Source organism: Coregonus clupeaformis, chromosome 33 (genome assembly GCF_020615455.1).
Source record: "Coregonus clupeaformis isolate EN_2021a chromosome 33, ASM2061545v1, whole genome shotgun sequence".
Taxonomy (NCBI): domain Eukaryota; kingdom Metazoa; phylum Chordata; class Actinopteri; order Salmoniformes; family Salmonidae; genus Coregonus; species Coregonus clupeaformis.
Genome location: NC_059224.1, coordinates 36,219,945 through 36,246,419, shown reverse-complemented (window position 1 = coordinate 36,246,419; position 26,475 = coordinate 36,219,945). Strand labels below are relative to the sequence as shown.

General features: G+C 44.3%; 1 protein-coding gene across 15 annotated transcripts in view; it reads right to left on the bottom strand.

Annotated features, from left to right (window-relative positions):
* LOC121549111 (pumilio homolog 2) overlaps positions 1-25,856 on the bottom strand; it is a 42,494-nt gene extending 16,638 nt beyond the window's left edge. Inside the window, exons 1-20 of one of the 15 annotated variants that reach the window (XM_041860949.2) lie at positions 25,716-25,856; positions 23,493-23,859; positions 18,779-18,847; positions 18,569-18,674; positions 17,179-17,366; positions 16,501-16,664; positions 15,910-16,213; positions 15,701-15,794; positions 15,340-15,447; positions 14,288-14,427; positions 14,026-14,143; positions 12,767-12,934; positions 12,157-12,444; positions 11,676-11,903; positions 9,942-10,209; positions 9,660-9,789; positions 9,042-9,176; positions 8,407-8,544; positions 7,748-7,873; positions 5,913-5,984 (exon numbers count right to left, since the gene is read on the bottom strand). In XM_041860949.2, the coding sequence (XP_041716883.1) occupies positions 5,913-5,984; positions 7,748-7,873; positions 8,407-8,544; positions 9,042-9,176; positions 9,660-9,789; positions 9,942-10,209; positions 11,676-11,903; positions 12,157-12,444; positions 12,767-12,934; positions 14,026-14,143; positions 14,288-14,427; positions 15,340-15,447; positions 15,701-15,794; positions 15,910-16,213; positions 16,501-16,664; positions 17,179-17,366; positions 18,569-18,674; positions 18,779-18,847; positions 23,493-23,846 (3,198 nt within the window). In that variant the 5' untranslated portion in view covers positions 23,847-23,859; positions 25,716-25,856. Of the gene's footprint in view, positions 1-5,912; positions 5,985-7,747; positions 7,874-8,406; positions 8,545-9,041; positions 9,177-9,659; positions 9,790-9,941; positions 10,210-11,675; positions 11,904-12,156; positions 12,445-12,766; positions 12,935-14,025; positions 14,144-14,287; positions 14,428-15,339; positions 15,448-15,700; positions 15,795-15,909; positions 16,214-16,500; positions 16,665-17,178; positions 17,367-18,568; positions 18,675-18,778; positions 18,848-23,492; positions 23,860-24,030; positions 24,854-24,942; positions 25,028-25,368; positions 25,594-25,715 lie in introns of those variants that run through there. The other 14 variants (XM_041860953.2, XM_041860956.2, XM_041860954.2 and 11 more) reach the window with 14 other exon arrangements.
* Between the last annotated feature and the right edge of the window lie 619 nt (positions 25,857-26,475).

Genomic DNA, 26,475 nt, shown 5'->3' with positions numbered 1-26,475 from the left:
ACTTACAGTTAGTGAGTGCATAAATTCTCATATTGGCCCCCCGTGGGAAACGAACCCACAACCCTGGCGTTGCAAGCGCCATGCTCTACCAACTGAACTACATATATACACACACACATATATACATACATACAGATATACACACACACACAGACATACATATATACACACACATATATACATACACATATATATACACACACACACGTGTATATATGTATCAGTATGCATGCATGCATGTATGTATATACATACACACACATACAGTGGGGAGAACAAGTATTTGATACACTGCCGATTTTGCAGGTTTTCCTACTTACAAAGCATGTAGAGGTCTGTCATTTTTATCATAGATACACTTCAACTGTGAGATACATAATCTAAAACAAAAATCCAGAAAATCACATTGTATGATTTATAAGTAATTAATTTGATTTTATTGCATGACATAAGTATTTGATCACCTACCAACCAGTACGAATTCTGGCTCTCACAGACCTGTTAGTTTTTCTTTAAGAAGCCCTCCTGTTCTCCACTCATTACCTGTATTAACTGCACCTGTTTGAACTCATTACCTGTATAAAAGACACCTGTCCACACACTCAATCAAACAGACTCCAACCTCTCCACAATGGCCAAGACCAGAGAGCGGTGTAAGGACATCAGGGATACAATTGTAGACCTGCACAAGGCTGGGATGGGCTACAGGACAATAGGCAAGCAGCTCGGTGAGAAGGCAACAACTGTTGGCGCAATTATTAGAAAATGGAAGAAGTTCAAGATGACGGTCAATCACCCTCGGTCTGGGGCTCCATGCAAGATCTCACCTCGTGGGGCATCAATGATCATGAGGAAGGTGAGGGATCAGCCCAGAACTACACGGCAGGACCTGGTCAATGACCTGAAGAGAGCTGGGACCACAGTCTCAAAGAAAACCATTAGTAACACACTACGCCGTCATGGATTAAAATCCTGCAGCGCACGCAAGGTCCCCCTGCTCAAGCCAGCGCATGTCCAGGCCCGTCTGAAGTTTGCCAATGACCATCTGGACGATCCAGAGGAGGAATGGGAGACGGTCATGTGGTCTGATGAGACAAAAATAGAGCTTTTTGGTCTAAACTACACTCGCCGTGTTTGGAGGAAGAAGAAGGATGAGTACAACCCCAAGAACACCATCCCAACCGTGAAGCATGGAGGTGGACATATCATTCTTTGGGGATGCTTTTCTGCAAAGGGGATAGGACGACTGCACCGTATTGAGGGGAGGATGGATGGGGCCATGTATCGCGAGATCTTGGGCAACAACCTCCTTCCCTCAGTAAGAGCATTGAAGATGGGTTGTGGCTGGGTCTTCCAGCATGACAACAACCCGAAACACACAGCCAGGGCAACTAAGGAGTGGCTCCGTAAGAAGCATCTCAAGGTCCTGGAGTGGCCTAGCCAGTCTCCAGACCTGAACCCAATAGAAAATCTTTGGAGGGAGTTGAAAGTCCGTATTGCCCAGCGACAGCCACAAAACCTGAAGGATCTGGAGAAGGTCTGTATGGAGGAGTGGGCCAAAATCCCTGCTGCAGTGTGTGCAAACCTGGTCAAGACCTACAGGAAATCTCTGTAATTGCAAACAAAGGTTTCTGTACCAAATATTAAGTTCTGCTTTTCTGATGTATCAAATACCTATGTCATGCAATAAAATGCAAATTAATTACTTAAAAATCATACAATGTGATTTTATGGATTTTTGTTTTAGATTCCGTCTCTCACAGTTGAAGTGTAACTATGATAAAAATGACAGACCTCTACATGCTTTGTAAGTAGGAAAACCTGCAAAATCTGCAGTGTATCAAATACTTGTTCTCCCCACTGTACATACATACATGTAGTCCCGTGTAGCTCAGTTGGTAGAGCATGGCGCTTGCAACGCAAGGGTTGTTGGTTCGATTCCCACGGGGGGCCAGTATGAAAAATGTATGCACTCACTAATTGTAAGTCGCTCTGGATAAGAGCGTCTGCTAAATGACTTAACTGTAAATGTAACACACACACACCAGATTTGCCAGTTCTTGCTGTGAGTTCTAGACCTCACCCTCCGATCCAACAGGTCCCAGACGTGCTCAATGGGATTGAGATTCGGGCTCTTCGCTGGCCATGGCATAACACGGACATTCTTGTCTTGCAGGAAATCACGCACAGAACAAGCAGTATGGCTGGTGGCATTGTCATGCAGGAGGGTCATGTCAGGATGAGCCTGCAGGAAGGGTACCACGAGGGAGGAGGATGTCTTCCCTGTAACGCATAGCGTTGTGACTAACTACAATGACAACAAGCTCAGTCCGATGATGCACCTCCAAATCGATCCCGCTCCAGAGTACAGGCCTCTGTGTAACGCTCATTCCTTCGACGATAAACGTGAATCCGACCATCACCCCTGGTGAGACAAAACAGCGACTTGTCAGTGAAGAGCACTTTTTGCCAGTCCTGTCTGGTTCAGCGACGGTGGGTTTGTGCCCATAGGCGACATTGTTGCCGGTGATGTCTGGTGAGGACCTGCCTTACAACAGGCCTACAAGCCCTCAGTCCAGCCTCTCTCAGCATGTGCGTTCTTGGTGCAACTCGGGCAGTTGTTGCCATCCTGTACCTGTCCCGCAGGTGTGATGTTCGGATGTACCGATCCTGTGCAGGTGTTGTTACACGTGGTCTGCCACTGCGAGGACGATCAGCAGTCCATCCTGTCTCCCTGTAGCGTGGTCTTAGGCGTCGCACAGTACGGACATTGCAATTTATTGCCCTGGCCACATCTGCAGTCCTCATGCCTCCTTGCAGCATGCCAAAGGCACGTTCACGCAGATGAGCAGGAACCCTGGGCATCTTTCTTTTGGTGTTTTTCAGAGTCAGTAGAAAGGCCTCTTTAGTGTCCTAAGTTTTCGGGCCCCTTGTATCTCAGTTGGTAGAGCATGGCGCTTGCAACGCCAGGGTTGTGGGTTCGATTCCCACGGGGGTCCAGTATAAAAAAATTTATGCACTCAGGATAAGAGCATCTGCTAAATGACTAAAATGCAAATGTAAAATGGGAAGGGTACCAAAACATTTCTGCAGCATTGAAGGTCCCCAAAAACACAGTGGCCTCCATTCTTAAATGAAAGAAGTTTGGAACCACCAAGACTCTTCCTAGAGCTGGCCGCCCAGCCAAACTGAGAAATCCGGGGAGAAGGGCCTTGGTCAGTGAGGTGACCAAGAACCCGATGGTCACTCTGACAAGCTGCAGAGTTCCTCTGTGGAGATGGGAGAACCTTCCAGAAGGACAACCACATCTGCAGCACGCCACCAATCAGGCCTTTATGGTAGAGTGGTAAAAGATGTACGACAGCCCGCTTGGAGATTGCCAAAAGGCACCTAAAGACTCTCAGACCATGAGAAACAAGATTCTCTGGTCTGATGAAACCAAGACTGAATTCTTTGGCCTGAATGCCAAGTGTCACGTCTGGAGGAAACCTGGCACCATCCCTACGGTGAAGCATGGTGGTGACAGCATCATGCTGTGGGGATGTTTTTCAGCGGCAGGGACTGGGAGACTAGTCAGGATCAAGGGAAAGATGAACGGAGCAATGTACAGAGAGATCCTTGATGAAAACCTGCTTCAGAGCACTCAGGACCTCAGACTGGGGTGAAGGTTCACCTTCCAACAGGACAACGACCCTAAGCACACAGCCAAGACAACGCAGGAGTGGCTTCGGGACAAGTATCTGAATGTCCTTGAGTGGCCCAGCAAGAGCCTGGACTTGAACCCGATCGAACATCTCTGGAGAGACCTGTGCAACGACACTCCCCATCCAACCTGACAGAGCTTGAGAGGATCTGCAGAGAAGAATGGGAGAAACTCCCTAAATACAGTTTTGCTAAGCTTGTAGTGTCATACTCAAGAAGACTTGAGGCTGTAATCGTTGCCAAATGTGCTTCAACAAAGTATTAAGTAAAGGGTCTGAATACTTATGTAAATGTAATGTTTTTTTTAATTTTTATAAATTAGCAAACATTTCTAAAAACCTGTTTCACTTTTGTTATTATGGGGTGTTGTGTGTAGATTGATGAGGGAAAACAACAATTTAATCCATTTTATAACAAGGCTGTAACCTAACAAAATGTGGAAAAAGTCAAGGGGTCTGAATAATTTATATACAAAAGTATGAGGAAACTCCTTCAAATTAGTGGATTCAGCTATTAGCCTGGCCTAATCACCCAACATTAGTGCCCAAACTCACAAATGCTCATGGCTGAATGGAAGCAAGTCCCAGCAGCAATGTTCCAACATCTAGTGGAAAGCCTTCCCAAAAGAGTGGAGGCTGTTATAGCAGCAAAGGGGGGACCAAATCATTCCATGATTTTGGAATGAGATGTTCGACAAGCAGATGTCCACATATTTTTTGTCATGTAGTGCATTTAATTACGTAAGTGTTTATAAATTGTATGGTGTTTATCTTTTTAAAATCAGCTGTTTTGTTTATTATAACATTGCCTATTTCTGGTGGTTGTTTTTTGACCCACAGATTTGCAGATTGACTGGCAGGTCAACGCCTTTTGGCTTGCCTAGCTAATTGTTTTTGTTTGAATGATGCATCTGGACACTGTACCAGCTTTTTTGTTTCACCTGCCTGCTAGTTCCTGATCTTTTGAAAACATAAATTGTAGAGTCACCTGAAGCTTGAGAGGAATTGGAGATGCAGTAAAGGAATGTAGTGCTGAGGCAAAGGGCTCATCGTGGGAACGACTGGCTACTACTCTGAACTGTGTGTGGTGAGCTTCTGGGGCCCAGAGCTGCTAAGACGTCACCCAAGTGGGTGCTACACATTGTGAAGGAGAAGTCCAGTAACTACACGACTCCGGCTGGTTCCCTGAGTAGACCTCAACATGATTGTCACCAGACTCTTCATCAATCATCTCCCTGACCATCTTCCTCTTATCGAGCCATGAACAGTCCCTCTCCATCTTTGGGAGAATGCACTCGGACTTGGCCTCTATTGGTTGACCCAACTATAGCTAGGCTACTCATGATGTTTTGTTTTTTTGCTTTTGAAAAGCTTTGAGAATCTTATGAAAAGCACCATAGACATTTTATAAAATTATTAAAATACCACTGCAGGTCAAACGACAAGAGAGATGCTACTGGTTTGCATGGGACACGGGCCTATATAGGTCCATGTGCAACCAGCAGCATATTTGCCCCTTCAGGGATAGGTGATAAGACAGTTATGGGTGTGGTTTTAAGGGAAAATAACGTAATATACCTAAAGCTGTGCAGGAAAACGAACACTAAAACTCACCTGACCAGATATCAATAGTGACTCGCCAACATTTGACCACCTTAAATGAGTAGCATGCCTTATTTTATTACAGCTGTCACCCTCCCACCCATTTGATTTAAACCAAATTACACGGTCAAGTTTGAAGCATACGGGACAATATGTCAATGTTGGTGGGGTCCAAATTGTGGCTAAGAAAAGCTCTTGACTTGGGGAGTCTTTCTACCAAGTATTGATAATTAAAATCAGAGAAGGAAGGCAGGAGGAAAAAAAGACAGAATCAGGAGGCGCCTGTGACTTAAGAGAGGGATTATCCAAACAGAGCCGAGAAGCAGGGTGCTGTGAATCCTCTACGTGACAGGACAGAAAGATGTCTTATAAACAAAGGAAGGAGAAAAAGGAGGAGAGGGAGGGAGGCGGCGTCGGCGGGGAGGAGGAAGAGGCGTGCTCTAAGTTTAGGAGGAGGGAGGCGGCCTGAAAAAAGGGATGAGTTTGATGAAGGGAAAAGGCCTCTACGGTGTTAAAGCAGACTGGTTATTGAGAAAGAGAGAAATATGGAGGAGTAGTGAGGGAGGCGACACGAGGACGACATCCGCGTGGGAGGCGAATTGCTCTGACCTTGAACAGTGCATCGCTGGACACTGTATAATATGTTTTGGGTGTCATCTCCAATGAAACGCCTTGATATTTCTAGATGGAATAAGTGGGGGGCGGGGGGGGTTAAATTAACATCATATTATAGGTCAGAGGTAGAAATCATGTAAAAAAAAATGTACACTGCTCATGGTCGTGTTCGTTAGGCACCAAAGGGAAGAAAACGGACTGAAACAGGAAGGGACTGTCCGGACTTGTCCAATGAGAATCTGCTATTTTTTTTCATTCAGTCACCCTTTTGGCCCTAATGAACACGACACAGGCTACACAGCCACACTAACAATGAAAACATCACAAGAATTACAAAATATGCACACACACACACTAGTGTTTCCCATATATTAATTTAGCAGCGGTAGACCACCGCTGCTAAACTCGTAGCCGCTACTCCCACCCCCCCAAAAAAATAATGTATGTATGTATGTATATATATATATATATATATATATATATACACATACATACACACACACACATAATATTTTCTTTATTTTTATAATATCTTTGAGAACTAACAATCACCAAAATAAAAACTAGACAGCGAGAATCTAACATTCCTAAAATGTCATGGGGCCACCACTGATTTTGTTATAATGTTTGAGTCACTCAGATAGCATGAGAACACGGCATAAGCAATGGCCAAACATTTAGAATTGCAGGAAATGTGCTTTAAAGCAGCGATCAGCAGTTGAAACAAAGCATTTTCTCCGCCCCTGTTTTGGTAAAAAGCTGAGGGATGGGGTTGAAGAAATGTAACCTCAAATTCATAGACCGCACTATGGATGCAAGGACTGACCATCCAGGATATCACAATTAGTTTTAACCATGTTTTGAGGCTATAGAGCTGGGGTACTCAAGTACTATTTGGGAAGGTCCGGTCACACAAATTTCCAAGGTGGCGAAGGTCCGGATGGATAATGTAAATAATTGGCGTAGTAACAAACCCCCATCTCACAACCCCAAACTATTCACACCCCTCGTTGGCGGAGAGAAAGTGTTGCAGTTTTAAAGCTCATTTCCCACAATTCTACACATTTTACATAGGGCAGATTTTTTGTTGTTGCTGTTTTAAAGCAAATTTCCTGCAATTCTATGCATTCTTCCATGTCATGCGTTTATATGATACCAGGGGTCGAAGTCCGACCGAGTATGGGGGTTATATATAGTGTATGTCACAGGAGGTTGGAGGCACCTTAATTGGGGAGGACGGGCTCGTGGTAATGGCTGGAGTGGAATTGTATCAAATGCATGGTTTCCATGTGTTTGATTCCATTCCATTTACTCCGTTCCTGCCATTATTATGAGCCGTCTTCCCCTCAGCAGCCTCCACTTGTGTATCTTTACTAACATTGGTGTAAAACAAGCTTATATTTTGGGTTCTGATGGGGTACGACAGTTGAACTAAGCTTGAGGCATTTATAATAATCAAATGGGTACATATGATTAATTTATTTGTTATATTTGTTTATAAGTCCAAAAATGGATGTAGCAACTGCTGATTTCTCCAGATTTTCTCTCTCAGCCACATGACAACATGTGTAAAATTTCAGGTAACTAGCTTTAAAACTGAAACAACCTCACTCAGCTCCATGGAGAAATAGGTAGAATTGCAGCAAATTGGCTTAAATATGAAAACATCTACACCGCCAAGATGCGGGCCTCTAAAAGGTTCTCTAAAAATCCAGCCGCGCTGACTGCCACACCCACCACCTAAACCCTGCAAAGCATTACATTGACCATGTGTGAGCGACTGGGGTGCAGTTAGGAGTTGAGACCAGGGCTTGCCTGGCTGCATTTACCTGACCGAGCTGCTCAGAATGCTGGTGCAGCTCCTCCAGGATGGGCAGGGTTTGCTCCTGGGTGCAGTGCTCCAGGATCCGCTGGATCACCCTGCAGCCGTAAGGGTGGGTGGACAGCACAAACACCTGCAGGGAAGAGACAACACGCGTCAACACAATGGGTTACAGTCTCCCTTGAGCCTAGATAAGTGGAAAATAAAGTAAAGCGTCAGATAAATGCATTAAGGAAGATGTATTGAAGAATAGGAGTATGTCGTCATTAATATGTCGATGTTAGGAAATGTTTGTTAAAGGGCCCAAATCGGCTGGTCCATACATTGAATCCTGGGGCTGAAAGTGACTAATATGTCCGTGTCTGGGTCGTTTTCAGTAGGTGAAAAACGTTCTGAAAGGGGCAGGTACAGCTATTGGAAGTAGTCCAATGAAAACATAGATTTTTGTTTCCCCCGTTGTAAAATGCTTTGATGCGGTGTGCCCTGCTGAACACAATGTGACTGGCAGTTGTGTTCATGTTTTCTGGGTCGTGTTCATTAAGCACTAAACAGAGAAAAAAACGATGTAAAAAAACAATGTAACATGAAATTGTCCAATCAGAAACACATTTTCCTTTTCTGTTGCAAACAGTTTTCCATTGCATGCCCTAATGAATGGGCTCTCACCTGGCCCTGGAAGGCATCGATGATAAACTGCAGGGCCTGGGGCTGGACACACTCGATACACTTCTGGACCACATGGTTCCCGTTCTGATCCTTCACACACTTCAGCACGTGGCCGTCCAGCTCCCGCACTATGTCACTCTGATGAAGGGGATCGAGAGGGAGAGGAGTAATTTATCCATCTCTCCCTCCATACATCTTCTGACCATTTTTCTACCCGTCTATGTTAATCCCATTGAAATAGAACGACAAAGTCATTTTATTTATACAGTACACATCCATTTTCTTCCTTCTAATTGCTTGATGCTCTGTCTACCATAGTCCTCAATGTAAAGGGCTATTCAAAGATGCTTAAGGCTGTTCAAAGTGGACAGAGAAGGACAACAGGACCATATTACACAGCTTACCCATGCTTACTGGAGAGTACACTACTCAGAAAACAATAACAGTAGGGCAACGTCCCAAATGCCACCATATTTCCTTTATAGTGCACAACTTTTGACCAGGGCCCATGGGGCTCTGGTCAAAAGTAGTGCACTGTATATAGGGAATAGGGTGGCATTTGGGACACAACCTAGAAGCCCCCCCCCAAAAAAAAAAACCATCTAAAATCAGGAGAGAAGTGAAGATCCACTTACAATTACCTGCTGGTCGGAGGAGATGGACTCCAGGGCCTTCTGGATCACCCGGCAGCCGTACATCTGCAGGGCCAGGGGCAGCACGTGGCCGCGGATTCGGGTGGCCAGAGCCAGCTTCTGATCTGCACTGCCAAACTGCACAGAGACACACAGAGAACATTTAGATGATGCAAAATTATGACGACCTGTCTTCTCTGGCTTAGTTGGTAGAGCACGGTGCTTGCAGTGCCACAATGTGGGTTCGATTCCCACTGGGACCACCCATACGAAAATGTATGCAAGCATGATTAAGTCGCTTTGGATAAAAGAGTCTGGTAAATGGCATATATTATTGATAAGAGCGTTTGCTGAATATAATATGCATTTTAAGCCAACGCGCTTATCCACATTAACTTACAATAGGTGCATCCCAAGTCGTTAAAACGACCACATATCATGATTAACCTTCTTAAAAATAAAAAAATAAAAACATATCAGCAATATCGGTGCTAGTAAAAAGCTAAATCAGACATATATTGGTTGAAGGCACATTAAAAGTTGGTATGGTTACGATTCAATGATAACAAGTATCCCGAGTGCCATCAAATCTAACCCTACAACTGTGACAACGGTCCCCACCTCAAAGAACTTCTGGATGACGTAGTTGCCAAACACGTCAGTCATCAGCTGATAGGCCGCCTGCAGGATCTCCCCAAACACCATTTGCCTCTCGGCGGGGGTGGCCCTCTCCAGCTTCTGCTGGATGAACCTGGAGACAGAGGGGGACATGGAAGGGGAATTTTAAGAGTAACCCGAACATTATAGCGATAAGAAAGTGTCTCAAGAGCATGATAGGAGGGCGTAATATGCAGCAGAGTATGTGTATGTGTCTGTTGATCCGTACGTCTATCCGTCACCCACCTGGAGCCGTGCTGGTCTTGGGAGAACTCCACCATGTGGCCGGGCAGGTCACGCAGCTGCAGGTTGGGGAAGCGGTTGTTGCGGAAGTCCTCCAGCAGGCGGCTGCGCCCGCTGGGCATGACGTCCGAGCGGCTATAGCGGGGGCGCGACGGCGGGAATAGCTGGCTGCTGGAGCTGAACAGGCTGGAGGTGGCCCCTGCGCTGCGGTACTTTGCCTCCGCACCCGGCGCCGCTGAGATGTAGCGCCCACTGCCGTTCGTCAGGCCGCCTGGGGGTTGGGGATGCCAGGGCGGAACAAAGGGATGAGTGGGCGTGGCCATAGAAATATTATTTTTCGACCCTCACTACGTTAACTTGAATGTGAATTAACTCTATGGATGTTGCATGTCTAGGTGCACAGTTAGGCAGAGTAGTGGTCGAGTGAAGTTCATGTACAGTTGCAGCCAAATACATTGGCACCCTTGCACTTTTCTTAATTCCATATTTCTTCTCAAATAAGTTGAAATTGACTAACTTTTGGTCTCCAAACCTTAGATTTTCTACATTGCAGAACACATTTTATTTTAACTTCAGTTTACAATTTTCATTTAGAAAATAAAGACAAATGGCATGGAGAAAATGGCCCCTGAGCTACTACTTGGTTGCACAGCCAACAAATGCGTCTTGTAGCCTCCTCAATGAGCTTTGCTGCAGCATTCTACTGGAAATCTGCCCACTCTTCAGCAGCAAACATCTCTAATTCTTCAATGTTTGAGGTGTGCCCTCCAACTGCTGTTTTTGGATCTTGCCATAGGTTATGGATGCAGATCTGGACTCGTCGCTGGCCACTCAGGATCAGTCCTGCGTGTCTTCTTGAACCATTCCAGGGTGCTTTGATGTGTGCTTGGGGTTTTTGACCCACAACTTTAACAGTTTTTGGACACTGGGTTGAAGATTGCACTCCAAAACATCTTGATAAGCTTCTGATTTAATGATATCTTGCACACGTTCAAGGCTACCAGTACCAGAGACAGCAAAGCAAGACCAAAGCATTAGCGTACTTCCCCCATGTTTGATTGAGACAAGAAAGCCTGATTGAACTTCTCAAAAACCCACCCAAACAAGCCTAAATCCTGGGGAAATGTTCTGTGGACCAATGGAACAAAATCAGAGCTCTTTGGCAATACAGATCGGCGCTGTGTTTACCGATGACCAAATTAAGCATTCAATGACAAGAACACCCTCCCTACAATTAAATATGGGGGAGGTTTGATAATGCTGTATGGTTGCTTTGCTGCCTCAAGTACTGGGGGCCTTGAATGTGCTCAAGGAATCATGAAATCAGCAGATCAGGTATTTGAGTTCAATGTTCAACCCAGTGTCCAAAAACTCAGTCTCCATTGAAGATTGTGGGTCTTCCAGCAGGAAAACAACCCCAAACACACATCAAAAAGCACCCAGGAATGGTTCAACAAGAAACGACGGACTGTTCTGAAATGGCCAGCAAAACCCTATGGCAAGATCTGAAAACAGCAGTTGGTTGAGGGCACTGTTTGCTGCTAATGAAGAGCAGGCCAAATTGCCAGTATTCAATAACAAGGTGTGGAGACCAAAGGTTTCTTCCAATTTCAACTTATTTGAGAAGAAATAGAGAATTATTTAAGGAAAATGCAAGGGTGCCAATATATTTGGCCGTAATGCTATACGCTCGAACTAAAATAAAACATTGAAAAATGGTTTAACTTGCGGCCTTACCCAGGTGAAGGCTGGAGGAGGAGCCGTGAGATGATGGCAGAGAGGGTGGGGGTGTGAGGGGGGAGTGGCCCGGCGTTAGGCCAATGGGACTGGGCGAGGAGGAGTAGCCTAGGCTGTTGTAGAAGGGCTGGCCAATGGGGGTGAGGCTGCTGCCGCCACGCTTGTACAGGTCAGAACTTGCCAGCAGGGAGTCCCGGCGAGAGACGCTGCTGCTGGTAGAGCTCGAAACTACGGGAGGGAGAGAAATGAAGACGGTGAAATTAGGAGAGGGGAGAACAAAAACAAATAAGAGGGAGGAGAGAGAAAGGAGAGAACACCAGAGAATCCAAAGCAGGGGTACAGATGCACCATCTTGGAAAACTCAGTTAATTGCCAAGAGAAAAATATACTTTTTTTTGTGGTGCATGGCATAACATTTTATGCATGCTTTTTGCATATGTATAATGATTAACCTGAACCTGCAAGTTACTTCTCCACTAACCTGAAGAGCCGAAGCCTCCGAGCGCTGAGCCCAGACCCGCGCCCAGGGAGCCGCCGGTGCCGCTGAAGCCAAGGGAGGAAGTGGGCGGCGGGGCCTGGGATGTGTGGGAGAACAGGGAGCTGCTCTGGGAGCTGGCCGGCACCGACCCGGAGCCATAGAAGGAGCTGGAGGGCAGGCCCTGGTTCTGGGGCGGGGGCTGCTGTTGCTGCTGCGGCATGGAGCGGTACAGGCCGTTGGGCTGAGGGCCAGACATGCTGTTGCCCGAGCCGGATGCTGACGCCGCGGCCGCTAAATGGAGGGAGAGAGGAGAGGGATGGAAAGAGAGGGGGAGCAAAACTAGGTCAACGCGGCCCATTAGGAGAGAACAGGAGGTGGATAAGTGCCATAAAACTGTGGGACAGTCCCATCGGCATTAGCAATTAATTCACGTCATTGCAAGAGTGAGAGTCTGGAGATATAAATTCCTGCTCAATTCTCACAAGCACAGTAATGGTGTGTTCACACTAAATGTGGCACTCATTCCACTGGCTGCTAAGCCTCCTTTAAAATACACAATTTCCCACAATGCAACAGTATGAGAACATGGGGCCAGACGACCCTTGGTACTCACCAGCCTGCGCTGCGGCCTGTGGGTTGATGAGAAGCGGGGTTTGGACCAGGCGGACGGGCCCTCCCAAACCGCCACGGGCCCCGGAGGCCATCACCAGGGTCCCGTTCTGGTCGTAGTAGGCGGCGGGGGCCAGCATCTGGTAACCTGGGTGGGCAGGAGACAGACACACTGAGGGGAAACGCACTTATGAAAATCAGCCTGGAGTGTGTGTGTGTGTGTGATCTACGACAGGGAGCGTGAGGGCACTGAAGATGTGGTATCTTATTGCACCATAATCATAAGCAAGAGAAAGGCAGGTGGAAGAAGTATGCACACAAAAGGTATTCCGACAGTGTGAATATGAGAGATGAGTTTGCATATTAAAGTATCTCCCCCTTAAACACTATACAGACCTGTTAAGCATGTTTAAAGGGGCTACAGGGCAATCCACAACATGCCTTCGAAGGCTTCAAGAGCGGCATTGATGCATAGAATGCAGAGAGCAAGGATGATATATTCAAATGCTACACTTCATCTCTCACTCTTTGGGTCGGCTCTTGAGGCCTATTTAGTGCATGTGACCAGCGGTCTTACACTTTTCACACACCGTGCTATTCTCGTTTCACATTGTCCTTTGCAGCACGGTTCCTGCAACCAACTTTGTGTCTACACTTGACACTAACATGCGACTTCTGCGATCAGAATATGAAGATAGCATATAAAAAACGTTTTACAAGAAAACTGGATCTAGACGCACAAATGTCGCTTTGTGCTCTGATTGTGTTCAGATCTGGCTGACCACTTCAGGAGGTGGTCAGGGATGCATTGTGTGCAGATTTCTCCTCAGTCTAGACGCAATCAGCCTACCTAAAGTGAATACAGTGGGCGACATAATCAGCACTTCTCCCACAAGTCTCCAGAAAACATGTGTTTTGGGACCCGAGAGGCACCTTTTCATTATAAACGGAGGAAATAGGTTCCTAGCATGCGAAGAACATGTTTGCTGGCCTCATAAATGCAAGCTAATATTTCGAAAATTAAAAAAAGTGTTTGGCTAGTTATGCTAACCCATAAGCAATCCCTTTTATTGCTGCTTGCTAGCGTCAGAAGTTAGCTGGCTAGTTAGCTACAGTAGTTATCTACTGCCATCAGTAGTTGTGTTATCATATTTTGCCTATTCCACCATTTGTAGAATGCATACTGGCATTTGAATATAGCGTGGGAAAAAGGCCTTATGTCTGCTCCTAAACTAATGCTACTCTGTGTATAGTGTCACCGACCTGGCATACCAGCATAAGCTAGGGCCGGGTTGGCGGCGGCGGCTGCCAGGGACTCCTGCTGGCTCTGCTGGCCCTGACCAGGGGTGAGTGGGCGCTGGTTGTTCCCGGCACGCATCACCTGGAGAGAGAAGAGCACCAACCTCACTTAAAATGACTGCAATGACAACATCAATCATGATCACTTTGAATACTCCTTCGTCATAACTCATCAATACTCAAATTCATTCTCCAGTTAGCTGCTGTTAGTCGGTGAAATGCTTACCTGTTGCTGTCCCGGCCCCTGATTGGATGCCTGCTGATTAGCGTTGTGACTGGCAGCCGCCGCCGCCTGTTGCTGGAATAGGTTGGCAGGGTACACGCCCCAAGGAACACCATAGTACTGAGGGGGAACCACTGTAGGCCCTAAGGGAAGGGAGTCCTCAGTTACTACTACCAAACCTGTGGCATGAACGATTTGATACAATTGTTGCATTCATTTAAGTAGAAGATTGTTACATTAGTGTGGACTAGGTGAAAAATCTGTCGATGTGCCCTTAAGCAAGGCACTTAACCCTAATTGCTCATGTAAGTCGCTCTGGATAAGAGCGTCTGCTAAATGACTAAAATGTAAATAAAGAAGCTATTAATGACGGTACACATTCAGAGTGAAAAGGGTGCTATGTATGAGTACAGTGTGTATGTGTGCAGTGGTGTAAAGTACTTAAGTAAAAATACTTTAAAGTACTACTTAAGTCGTTTTTTGGGGTATCTGTACTTCAACATTTATGACAACTTTTACTTTACTACATTCCTAAACAGTATTATGTACTTTTTCTGCATACATTTCCCCTGACACCCAAAAGTACTCGTTACATTTTGAATGCTTAGCAGGACAGGAAAATTGTCTAATTCACACACTTATCAAGAGCACATCTCTGGTCATCACCTACTGCCTCTGATCTGCCGGACTCACTAAACACATGCTTCGTTTGTAAATGATGTCTTAGTGTTGGAGTGTGCCCCTGGCTATCTGTAAATAAAATAAAATAGAAAATGTGGCAACCTGGTTTGCTTAATATAAGGAATTTGAAATTATTTATATACACTTGTACTTTTAATTTTGATACTTAAGTATATTTTAGCAATTATATCTACTTTTGATACTTAAGTATATTTAAAACCAAATACTCAGACTTGTACTCTAGTAGTATTTTACTGGGTGACTTTCACTTTTACTTGAGTCATTTTCTATTAAGGTATCTTTATTTTTACTCAAGTATGACAATTGGGTACTTTCTCCACCACTGTATGTGTGTGTGTGTGTGGATTGCTAACCGGCAAGTGTAGCTGCTGCGGCAAGTCCAGCAGCGGTGTAGGGGTCGGCTCCGGGGGGTCCAGCGTTGATGATGTATGGGTTTGGCACGAACGCGGGAGCGAGGCCGGCTAGAGAAAACAGTTAGCCATGCGTCCATATTGAATAACACATCATCATCAAATAGCCGTCAAAACCAAACTAGTACCGCATTCAGTACATTTTTCACTTACAAAACATTCTAACTTAACACTAACTATGACTACCCAATCTTGCACAAACATGCTCTAATCCTTGTCTGTACGTATACCGTTTGGAGCCAAGCAGATGTATAAATAAATCCACAGTACATACACTGTCTATAGTAATAAAACTACAACTTACCAAGGTGTTGTTGCTGGGCGGCAGCCAGGGCATACTGTTGCTGCTGGGCGGCAGTAAGCTGCTGGACAGTCAGATGGTTGGACCGCTGGAACAACTGGAAAACAAACAGAACAAGTTAGATGCTTTTAATATGCCAGTTTCCACTACTCTCAAGCAGGTGTATCTATGCATTGACAGAAATCTGGTCCCTAGTTCCTGGTTCAACCCACCTGCTGCTGGGAGTTGTAGTCAAACAGGCCAACGGGGGTGCCAGAGGAGTCCACCTGGATCTGGTTGCCAGCGTAGTCGAACTGGAGGGACTCCACGCCCTGCTGCTGCTCCATGCCGCCTATGTTCTGGGTCTCCTGGCTCTGGAAGTCCTCCTGCTGCTGGGGCTTGTTCTGAGCTGGATTCTGGGGCTGCATGGCGTGGTGCTGTGCGTGGTGCTGGGTCATCATCTCCAGCCCAGCCTGGCCAGGGCCCATCCTCTCCACCGCCTCAATGGGGGAGGCCTGGCGACTTCCTGGGGTGGGGCTGGAGAAGTGGGGGGGAAGTACATGTGACGATATGGTCTTTGAGGCTTTGTTCACAACTGTCTCTATGCAAAGTCTCAAGGACTGACTGCCTTAACCAAACAAAAAAAGGATCTAATACAGCTTGGAAGTGACTTGAACGTCTTGTCTGCATAACTCAATTCAAATACATTTCATTCTCCAGAGAGGGAACTTCAAGTGCGGTGAAGGATTGGTAAATACATCTTATAATGATTATTTCATGACCCCCCCATTCACCCCCAAATAACCACTAAAAAGGAACCGTACTTGAAGTCTTTGCAGTCTCTGTCCATGCCGTTGAGCAGGCCTCTCCCGTTGCTGTCACTCTCCTCTCCCACTTTCATGTCAGGGCTCTTGTCCTCTTCGAACGGAGACGTCTTGTCTTGCGCGTCACCCTTCTCCCTCCTGTCAGGGTCAACGTCCCCTCCGCCCTGCAAAACCAAAAAAAACATTGATGCTTGTTTGTCCAAAGAGAAGCAATTCTCCATTGGAGAACATGAGGCTAGAGCCCAACCCATTTAAACTATATTTTGTCTCCACTGTTTATTGAAAACATAAATAAACGTGCACAATGAGCACCTGTTGTCTCAAATATATTGTTAGTTGTTGGTTAGCTAGCTAGCTAGCAAATATTAACCATATTAGCATAGACATGATAGTCAAAACACCTGAAAACAAGACATGGTATCAAGAACAAGATGGTATCAAAAACTAGCTGAAACAAGCCACCTACGATTCCCCACATGGCAGCTTCTTGTCATTGTTGCTAGCCATGTGGTCATCCATAATCATAAACACACAGACTTCTGCCCCATTTTAGCAAGTGCATCGTTTGTGACATTGTCAGCTAACCCATCGATTGACCCCGATGTAGGTCTTCTCTTGGTTCTGAGTGGATTAGTCGAAGGGGAGAGAGCAAGAGAGACCCTTGGCAGAAAGACTTACATAGCCACCGTTCCTGTAGCGGCCATCCATCTTGTCACCGGGGGAGGAGCTCAGGACGTACTCCACCATGCTCACGCCCAGGCCTCCGCCCTCGGAGCGAGGGGACAGCACAGAGCTGGCATCGCCGTTCCCATGGAAACCCTGTCCGGGTCGCCTCTGCACCATGATAGGCTGGGACACTGAGTGATCTGCTCATCAGAGGAATGGGGGCGGAGCGAAGAAGAGAGACATCAAGGACTGTGAGACATGCTCATAATAGGAAGATTGTGCTTGGTCAATTCCTCAAGAAGAGGAGGAGTTTCAGCAGATTTCTTGAAAAAGCTATCTGCATGGTCTTAATGGTACCAGTTGAACTGAGTATTAACTGCAGTATTTCAACTTCCCGCACTAAACTCTAAGGCTATTTGTTAGGCTTGGGCGGTATACCGGGGTATTTGGAAATAGCCACGGATGGTTTTTCCATATCATCAATACCGTTGAAACTATACCTTTTAACCATTTTGCTACTTTGTAAGTAAATACCTGCAGTCAACTTGTGCAATACGTTAGGAGTTAAGCTGATCGCGTTCTTCATTTCACCGGTCACATCATTTTTTATTCTGAAGCTTACCAGTAGTCCCCAGTCACATATTTTGTTTACAAGCACACAACGATGCGAGACCAGAGCCTTGTGAGTCACTCACTCACTGTTGTGCAGCATGCGCCAGGTGATCTAGTTAGAAGTATGGAATTCAAAACGAAAACATTTTTACTTAGGCGCACGCATGCTCCTTGTAAAAAAGGTCAGCATAGAGCCCTGCAAATGCATAGCTGGAGGCCTGAGCTGGATATAATTTCACACATCTTATAGTTATACTTAACTTATAGTTATAAGCAGTGGCGTAGCACGCACGCCCGCAAGGTATTGAAAATCATACCGTGGGTAGTTGGAAAAATATAACGTTTATACCAGGGTCCCCCAAACCTAATAACCTTTGCATTGCAGACAGTGTGGTTTGTAATCAGCGCCACTTGTTTTCATTGCCGGCATTACCGGATATCCCGGGATGGCACAAGGTCGGTAATGAAGGTATGACAATCTGGATACCGCCCAAGCCTACTATTTATTTATGCATAGAAGGACATTAAGATTTTTGGGTTGAATTGGTCATTTTGATACTTTATCTACTTCCCCTGAATCAGATGAACTCAGATACCATTGTTATGTCTCTGTCCAGTATGAGGAAGTTAGAGGCAGTTTTGCGAGCCAATGCTAACTACCGTTAGCGCAATGACTGGAAATCTATGGGTATCTGCTAGCAGATAGACTTCCAGTCATTGCGGTTCTCAAAAAACCTGAGGGTAAAACACATACAGACAGACCAGCAGAGGCACAGAAAACTACACTCACGAGAAGATCCCCAGGCATTCTCCCGCCACTCCTCTCCAAGGAGCATCCCTTTCCTTCCATCCTTGGCCAATTCATCTGAATCCCACAGTTTCTTTGCTGGCAGCATCTGTAAAGAGAAGGCAAAATGGCAACTTCAACATTCTGGAAGATGTAGCACAGAACCTAAGTTTAAAAGGGTAGAAACTTGCAATGTGGCGGATCTCAACCTACCTCACCCATGCCCCTGGACTCCAAAGCAAGGGCTTGAAAACCATAGTTCATCTCATCCACGGTGCGAACCTGAGATAGGAAAAAATGTTTGGTTTCAGTCAGTTACAGCGCACACAATTCGACCAGGTGAATATGGTATCCTGATTTGTAATAGGCTAGCTCTGGTCATCATAGCGAAATTGGAGGAAAGCAAATTGATGCCAACTCCTGTAGCACTTGCAAGTTTTCTATAAAACATCACTCATTTACATTTTATTGTCCTCAACATTAAAAGTTTAAATAAATTAACCTGTTCATTTAAATGTTATATAGAAATAACTTACCAGGGTTCTAGACTAACCTTCTCCACTGGTGCTACCAATTTTTTCAGTTGATGGCACCAGCACATGATTTGGTCACACCGACAATGACATGACCAGTGACTGTTTATACAATCAATTTGACTTTTTACCAATCTAACTACATTAATATCATAATCATTTATTTTAAAGGTAAATCTATATTGATAAACTGGGTAAATCAAGATTAAGCGTAGCACCATTCACTATACTGTAGAATGCATATTCAATATGAGTGTGCATGCATCAAGTTATTTCCCCTATTTTGGCTGGTTTCATGGGGCTACAGATGTTTGCCTTCGATATGGGACTTATTTTATTGTACTTAACATTTTCATATAAGACGCAACCTCTTGTTTTATATTTTTAAGAAGTGTGCGCTGTCTCTTTAAGACCTAGTGATGTCATTCACACACAGTAAGAGAGACAGAAGAGACTTGAAGCAAGGGAGACAAAGTTAATTAATAAAGGTAGTGGCAATGACACGGACTATGGTTTTTGATGACAATCAGCTTTGAAATCACCATATTTTGCGTTATAGTTTGTATATTATCACAAACAAAGTACTAGGGTAGTGAATTGATGTTCGCTTCAGCTGTAACCTAGCAAGGAACGTAAGTCTACAAAACTGGAAGCTACTCGTATCTGCTTGTATTGTAAAGTCTTCTAGCCTGTAATTAACATTTATACATGCAGTGTTGCATTATTGAAGCAGGGCTCCGCCCACACAAAGAAATTTTGCCACACAATGAAAAATATTTTCGATAATAAAGCACTGCATAAACAGGTCACAAATCTATAAACGTACATGCTCTATAAAGGTTTAATAGAGCATGAACAAATAAATTGATGGTTGTGTCACACAGTTATGCCACATTGTTAATCTTTATAGATCATAATATATACGGTTATAGATGATTTGTGAGGACTCTGTAGTTCTTAAGAAGCCGTCATAAAATGCACTTCAAATAAAGCGACACTGAATTGCCTTCACATTTCTATGGTTGGATTTTGGCTACGCTCCTTTGAGGCAAGGCAAGACAATTATCATTATCTGAAGGAAAGTAAAACATTCAGGTTTCAAACAATTATAATGCCTCACACTCACGTTGTAAAGTGGTGGGTGACGCACTGATAGCCTGCCTGGGAGGCACGCTTTAATTACAAGTTGAGATGGAGAAATTAAAAACAGCTTTTTACCCCCTTTAAATCGTGCCCATCAAAACAGTTAACACGCGATTGCAATCAGAATTGTTATTTGTTGCGCAATGACTGGCCTTATAAAAGCAGGTTTCACTCCAGTACATGCTTTTTGAGGACGCTCTCGCGCTGTCAAAACAAGTGATAGGCCATTCCACTCCTCAAACTAGGCTCTGTATGCTGTGCGTGTGATAAATAAGATACATGACGACTAATGAAAATACACGAGACAATTTAATTCCACTAAATTATGCAAATTAACCTATAGACCGATAAGCACAACAGGTCAAATTTATTTTCGGCAGCTAACCGATTAACATCCCTAGACACAATAGATGTTATTTTCCCCATTTTAAGTCATTGATATTAGCTATCAGCAAAGCCTTTTCCCTTTGTGCGAGAGATCACTGATTGAGACTCTTCCCCCCCACAACAGAAGATACTAAGCATACATACAAGGAACTGACATTTTTCATTGAGTTTAATTGAAACATGCAACCGTAACAAGCCAATTGTCTCAAGGCCAAAATGATTTATTATTGAACATACAACTACTGTAATGAAGCAGCCAATGTAAAAGATAATTTCAAACATTTGCCAAAATTCAATTCGCAGGAAAATACCATTCTATAGTCCCTTCAGAAAGTATTCATACCCCTTGAATTATTCCACGTGTTACAGCCCAAATTCAAAATGTATTAAATAAATTTCCCCCCCTACACACAACACCCCATAATGACAAAGTGCAGCGATTACAGCTGTGAGTCTTTCTGGGTAAGTTTAAGTGCTTTGCACACCTGGATTGTACAATATTTGCACATTATTTTCAAAATTGTTCAAGCTCTGTCAAATTGGTTGTTGATCATTGCTAGACAACCATTTAAGTATTTCAATAGATTTTCAAGCAGATTTTATTGTACCTTTATTTAAGTAGGCAAGTCAGTTAAGAACAAATTCTAATTTACAATGACGGCCTTCACCGGCCAAACCCGGACGACGCTGGGCCATGATTTAAGTCAAAGCTGTAACTCGGCTACTCAGGAACATTCCCCATCTTCTTGGTAAGCAACTCCAGTGTAGATGTGGCCTTGTGTTTTAGGTTATCATCCTGCTGAAAGGTGAATTCATTTCCCAGTGTCTGGTGGAAAGCAGACTGAACCATGTTTTCCTCTAGGATTTTGCCTGTGCTTAGCGCCATTCTGTTTATTTATCATCCTGAAAAACTCCCCAGTCCTTAAGGATTACAAGCATACCCATAACATGATGCAGTCGTCACTATGCTTGAAAATATAGAGTGGTACTCAATGTGTTGTATTGGATTTGCCCCAAACATAACCCTCTGTATTCAGGACAAAAAGTTAATTGCTTTGCCAAATTTTTTCTGCAGTATTACTTTAGTGCCTTGTTGCAAACAGGAGGCATCTTTTGGAATATTTGTATTTTATACAGGCTTCCTTCTTTCACTGTCAATTAGCTTAGTATTGTGGAGTAAGTACAATGTTGTTGATCCATCCTCAGTTTCCTCTTATCACAGTCATTAAACTCTAACTGTTTTAAAGTTACCATTGGCCTCATGGTGAAATCCCTGAGCGGTTTCCTTCCTCTCCGGCAACTGAGTTAGGTAGGACGCCTGTATCTTTGTAGTGACTAGGTGTATTGATACACCATCCAAATCGTAATTAATAACTTCACTATGCTCAAAGGGCTATTCAAAGTCTGCTTTTTTATTTGTTTACCCATCTACTAACAGGTGCCATTCTTTACATTTACGTCATTTAGCAGACGCTCTTATCCAGAGCGACTTACAGTTAGTGAATACATATATATTTTTTTATACTGGCCCCCCGTGGGAATCGAACCCACAACCATGCTCTATCAACTGAGCTACATCCCTGCCGGCCATTCCCTCCCCTACCCTGGACGACGCTGGGCCAATTGTGCGCCGCCCATGAGTCTCCCGGTCGCGGCCGGCTGCGACAGAGCCTGGATTCGAACCAGGATCTCTAGTGGCACAGTTAGCACTGCGATGCAGTGCCTTAGACCACTGCGCCACTCAGGAGTCGGAAAACCTCCCTGGTCTTTGTGGTTGAATCTGTGTTTGAAATTAACTACTCGACTGAGGGACCTTACAGAGATGAGGTAGTCATTAAAAAATAATGTTAAACACCATTATTGCACACAGATTGAGTCCATGCAATTTGTGAAGCAAATTTACTCTCCTGAACTTATTTAGGCTTGCCATAACAAAAGGGTTGAATACTTATTTACTCAAGACATTTCAGCTTTTCATTTTTAATTAATTTGGAGAGAAATCAAAATACATAATTCTACTTGGACAATTGAAACAATTTGAAATGCAGGCTGTAACAACAAAATGTGGGAAAAGTCTAGGGTGTGAATACTTTGAAGGCACTGTAAATAGCACACCTGATGCAAGCGGTTCCATATGTGACAGATGAAAATCTCAGTTAGAAACTTAGAAAGAGGGGGACTCTAAAGACGCAACAAGGATGGGTTGCTAATATAACTAGAATTGTGCCATCAAGTGTTTTTTACATTTCATTTAAAATTTGTTGCGCAATGACTGGGCTTATAAGAACACGTTTCACTCCAGCAGCAACCAGCTGTTCAAGGAGCTGTAGCGCTCGCTGTCCGACAGGTGATATTATTCCACTCAAACTAGGCTCTGTATGCGGTGCGTGTGTGATAAATAAGATATAGGATGAAGTAACGAAAATGCACATGTGCCAATTTAATTCCACTAAATTATGCAAATTAACCTAAAGCATGACCGATGACATTTATTTTCAGAGGCTAACCGAATAACGGTTCGGCAGTCTTTGGCTGGTGCAATTTACTTCATTTATTTAAAAAAATATATGTAACCTTAATTTAACTAGGCAAGTCAGTTAAGAACAAATTCTTATTTACAATGACGGCCTACACAGGCCAAACCCGGACGACGCTGGGCCAATTGTGCGCCTCCCTATGGGACTCCCAATCACGGCCGGTTGTGATACAGCCTGGAATCGAACCAGGGGGCTGAAACGGCATAACTTCTCTGCGGTGGTAAAGTAGTTTCTAAAGGGTCTAAGGTCTGCTTCGTTCAAATATTGTATAATTATCAAACAGGAAGTTTGTAGCCAAGCAGTTTGACCCTGGCAAAATCATTGTACCTGGTCAATGTGGTTGCCATCTCCTGTAGGCCAACGGTGCTTGCTAGGGGTGCAACCTCCCAACTGCTCCCCAGGCTGCCTCTGGAAGAAGTAGCCAACTGTGGCATCGTCCTGAGAGCGCCCACTCAGTGGAGGCTGCGGGGTACCTGGGGTGGGGTTGGGGCCCCTATCCATGCCCTGCAGAGGGTGTGGCCCTCCAGGACCCTGCCCTGCTCCCCCTACGGCTGCCAGGGATCCCCCTCCGTGAACTCTGACACCCCCGGCTTCAGGGGCACCATTTGTGTGCAGCATCCCACCTCGTGTCTCCTGCCAGGCCACGTCATTCATACCTAGGATGCTGCATGGAACGCTCATTCCACGGGGAAGCCTATGGAAGGGGAAATAACAGAACATGTCAGAGGGTTGCTTTACATTGGCTATGCATTGCACTTGTCAAACATTAGGCTGAGGTTTCTGATATTGAATGTAAGCTTATTGAACCAACCAAACATACACGTGTGTATTAACTGTAGCTAGTAAAATCATTAAAAATATATACTTTTTTGGTCCCAAACGTTAAGACAGAGTTTCCGTTCTTTGATTTGTTTAATAAATTAGCTGAAAGGTCTGCAGAACTGCAGCATAAAGCACTGTCAGCGTCATAAATAAGCACTGTCTCTAGCTAAATAAGCACTGTCTCTAGCTAGTAACAATCTTCTCTGGGGACGTTACATGCCATTTATTTGACTTAGCTAACGTTACCTAGCTATCTAGACAACTTATTTATTACATTGTTGTACATAGCTAACGTTAACGTACTTAGCTAGCTAACTTTACATAGTTAAATTAGCTAACGTCATTACGTTACGGTACCGTCGGTAGTGTCCCGAAAGTCCGTGTAATATGCGCTTTGCTTTGGCCTTCTTAGCCAAACAGCTAACGTTAGATAACTAACATCAATCGTGAACATGCCATGGTTAAACTTAACTAGCTAACGCTACCTACATCACAGACAGTTGAAACCAATATCTTGATATAGCTAGCAAAACAACGTTAGCTAGATGGATCGCTAGCTAGCCATCTAGCCTACCGTTGCTAGCTTATTTAGCTAGCTAGCTAACTTGTTAGCGTAGCCAATCGAACAATGAATGTCTGGCTGGAGTGTTCAACTCGTCGTTGTCGGATGTGTGTTTTCCTAACTTTAGCTAGCTAAATAAATATTACACACGTAGTAAGCCGGCGTACCTAGTTAGTAGCTAGCTAACGTTAGCTACATATTGTAGATAGTTCGTTAACGTTACTTTAACTACCTAGCTAGTTAGCTAACGCCATTCAAACACGTTTTACGCGAAATTGGTAACATTCGCCAGCTAGCTAACGTTAGCTGGCAACTTCGCATAGAGTCTCTAGATAATTAACGTTCGCTAGCTAGTATTGTGGTTATTGATTTCACGAAAGGGATGTTGAATACCACGAGTAGTTAGGTAGGTACTTAGCTGGCTCCTTTATAACTAGCTAGCTAAACCAACAAACGATGTCTATAGCTAGCAGACTCGGTTAGTTTTGCATGAAACTGACGTCAGAAAAACAGTTAACTACAGTACTACCTAGCTACGTCCACGATTTCTCTGTTCAAGACAACTGGCTTCTTAATTCAGAGCTCAGTCATTGGCTCAGACTGGCAAAACAACCATTCGTGAACTAGTAGTTAGATACCTAGCTAATTAGCATATTGCCTAGCTAGCTGGCTATCATGTTTGTTCGTTAAACTAACAGTAGACAGAAGCCAAGTTAGCTAGCTACCTAACGTTACCAATTCACTTGCAAATCTAGCGTCAACGTTGAATTTGGTTGTTAGCTACTAGCCTAGCTAGGCAGAGTAAGGGAGGCCCCTTACCTTTTCAGTTTGATAATATCAGCGCAGTAAAATTACTAGTGTAGTTAAATAAGTGTATACAATGAAAGCATAACTCTCCGTTGTGCATACGCCGTTGAACAGAAGCAACCCTTGTTAACCGAGTGAAACATACAAATGCCGTCTGGTGAGCTGTATTAACAAAACACCATTGCTGCTGGGTAACTAGCTACACACTCACTAACAACATGGCCCCCCTCCAAGTTCCAAACAGAGAGGGGCCTTACCCGCTAAACAAAAGGGGAAATACTCAACGACCAAAGCAATAATCCACGCTTAAAATAGCGAGAATGCGTAATACATCGCATTATATAAACGTAGATACTCACGCGCTGTCTTTTCGGGTACAAAGCGATGTTTGTACAAAATGTCAGTGGTAGAAATGTATATTGTTTTGTTTCCGTGGAGATCCGTGTTTTAATGATTAGCTACGATTGAACGTACAACGAAGGAGTTTGACTATCACGCTAGTGCCCTCCCTGCAGTCTATATGCATGTTGTACGTTAGACCTGCGCACTAAAATGTCAAACAAGCCAATATTTGCGATTATTATAAAATATACTATTTTATATTTTTGTCATTTAGCAGACGCTCTTAGTTAGTGAGTGCATACATTTTTCATACTGGTCCCCCGTGGGAAACGAACCCACAACCCTGGCAAGCGCCATGCTCTACCAACTGAGCAACAGGGGACCTATGAAAAATGACCCACTCATAATTTGTCAATTATTTACATGTAGTATGCATGATTTCTCTGTATCAATTAAAGTCTACTAGGGAGTCATTCGTGTAAACTTTCAGTAATGCTGAAAGTATGGGTGGTCCTCTTTAGCTCAGCTGGTAGAGCACGGCGCTTGTAACGACAGGGTAGTGGGTTCGATCCCCGGGACCACCCATACACAAAAATGTATGCACGCATGACTGTAATTCGCTTTGGATAAAAGCGTTTGCTAAATGGCATATTATTATTATCAATATTTTTCATGTTGTTTAATCAATATGACAACTATGACTAATTCCATTGGTGTGACAAAAACCGATGAAGACTCAACTTCATATGCTCCTATCTCAATCAATTGTCTTTAAAT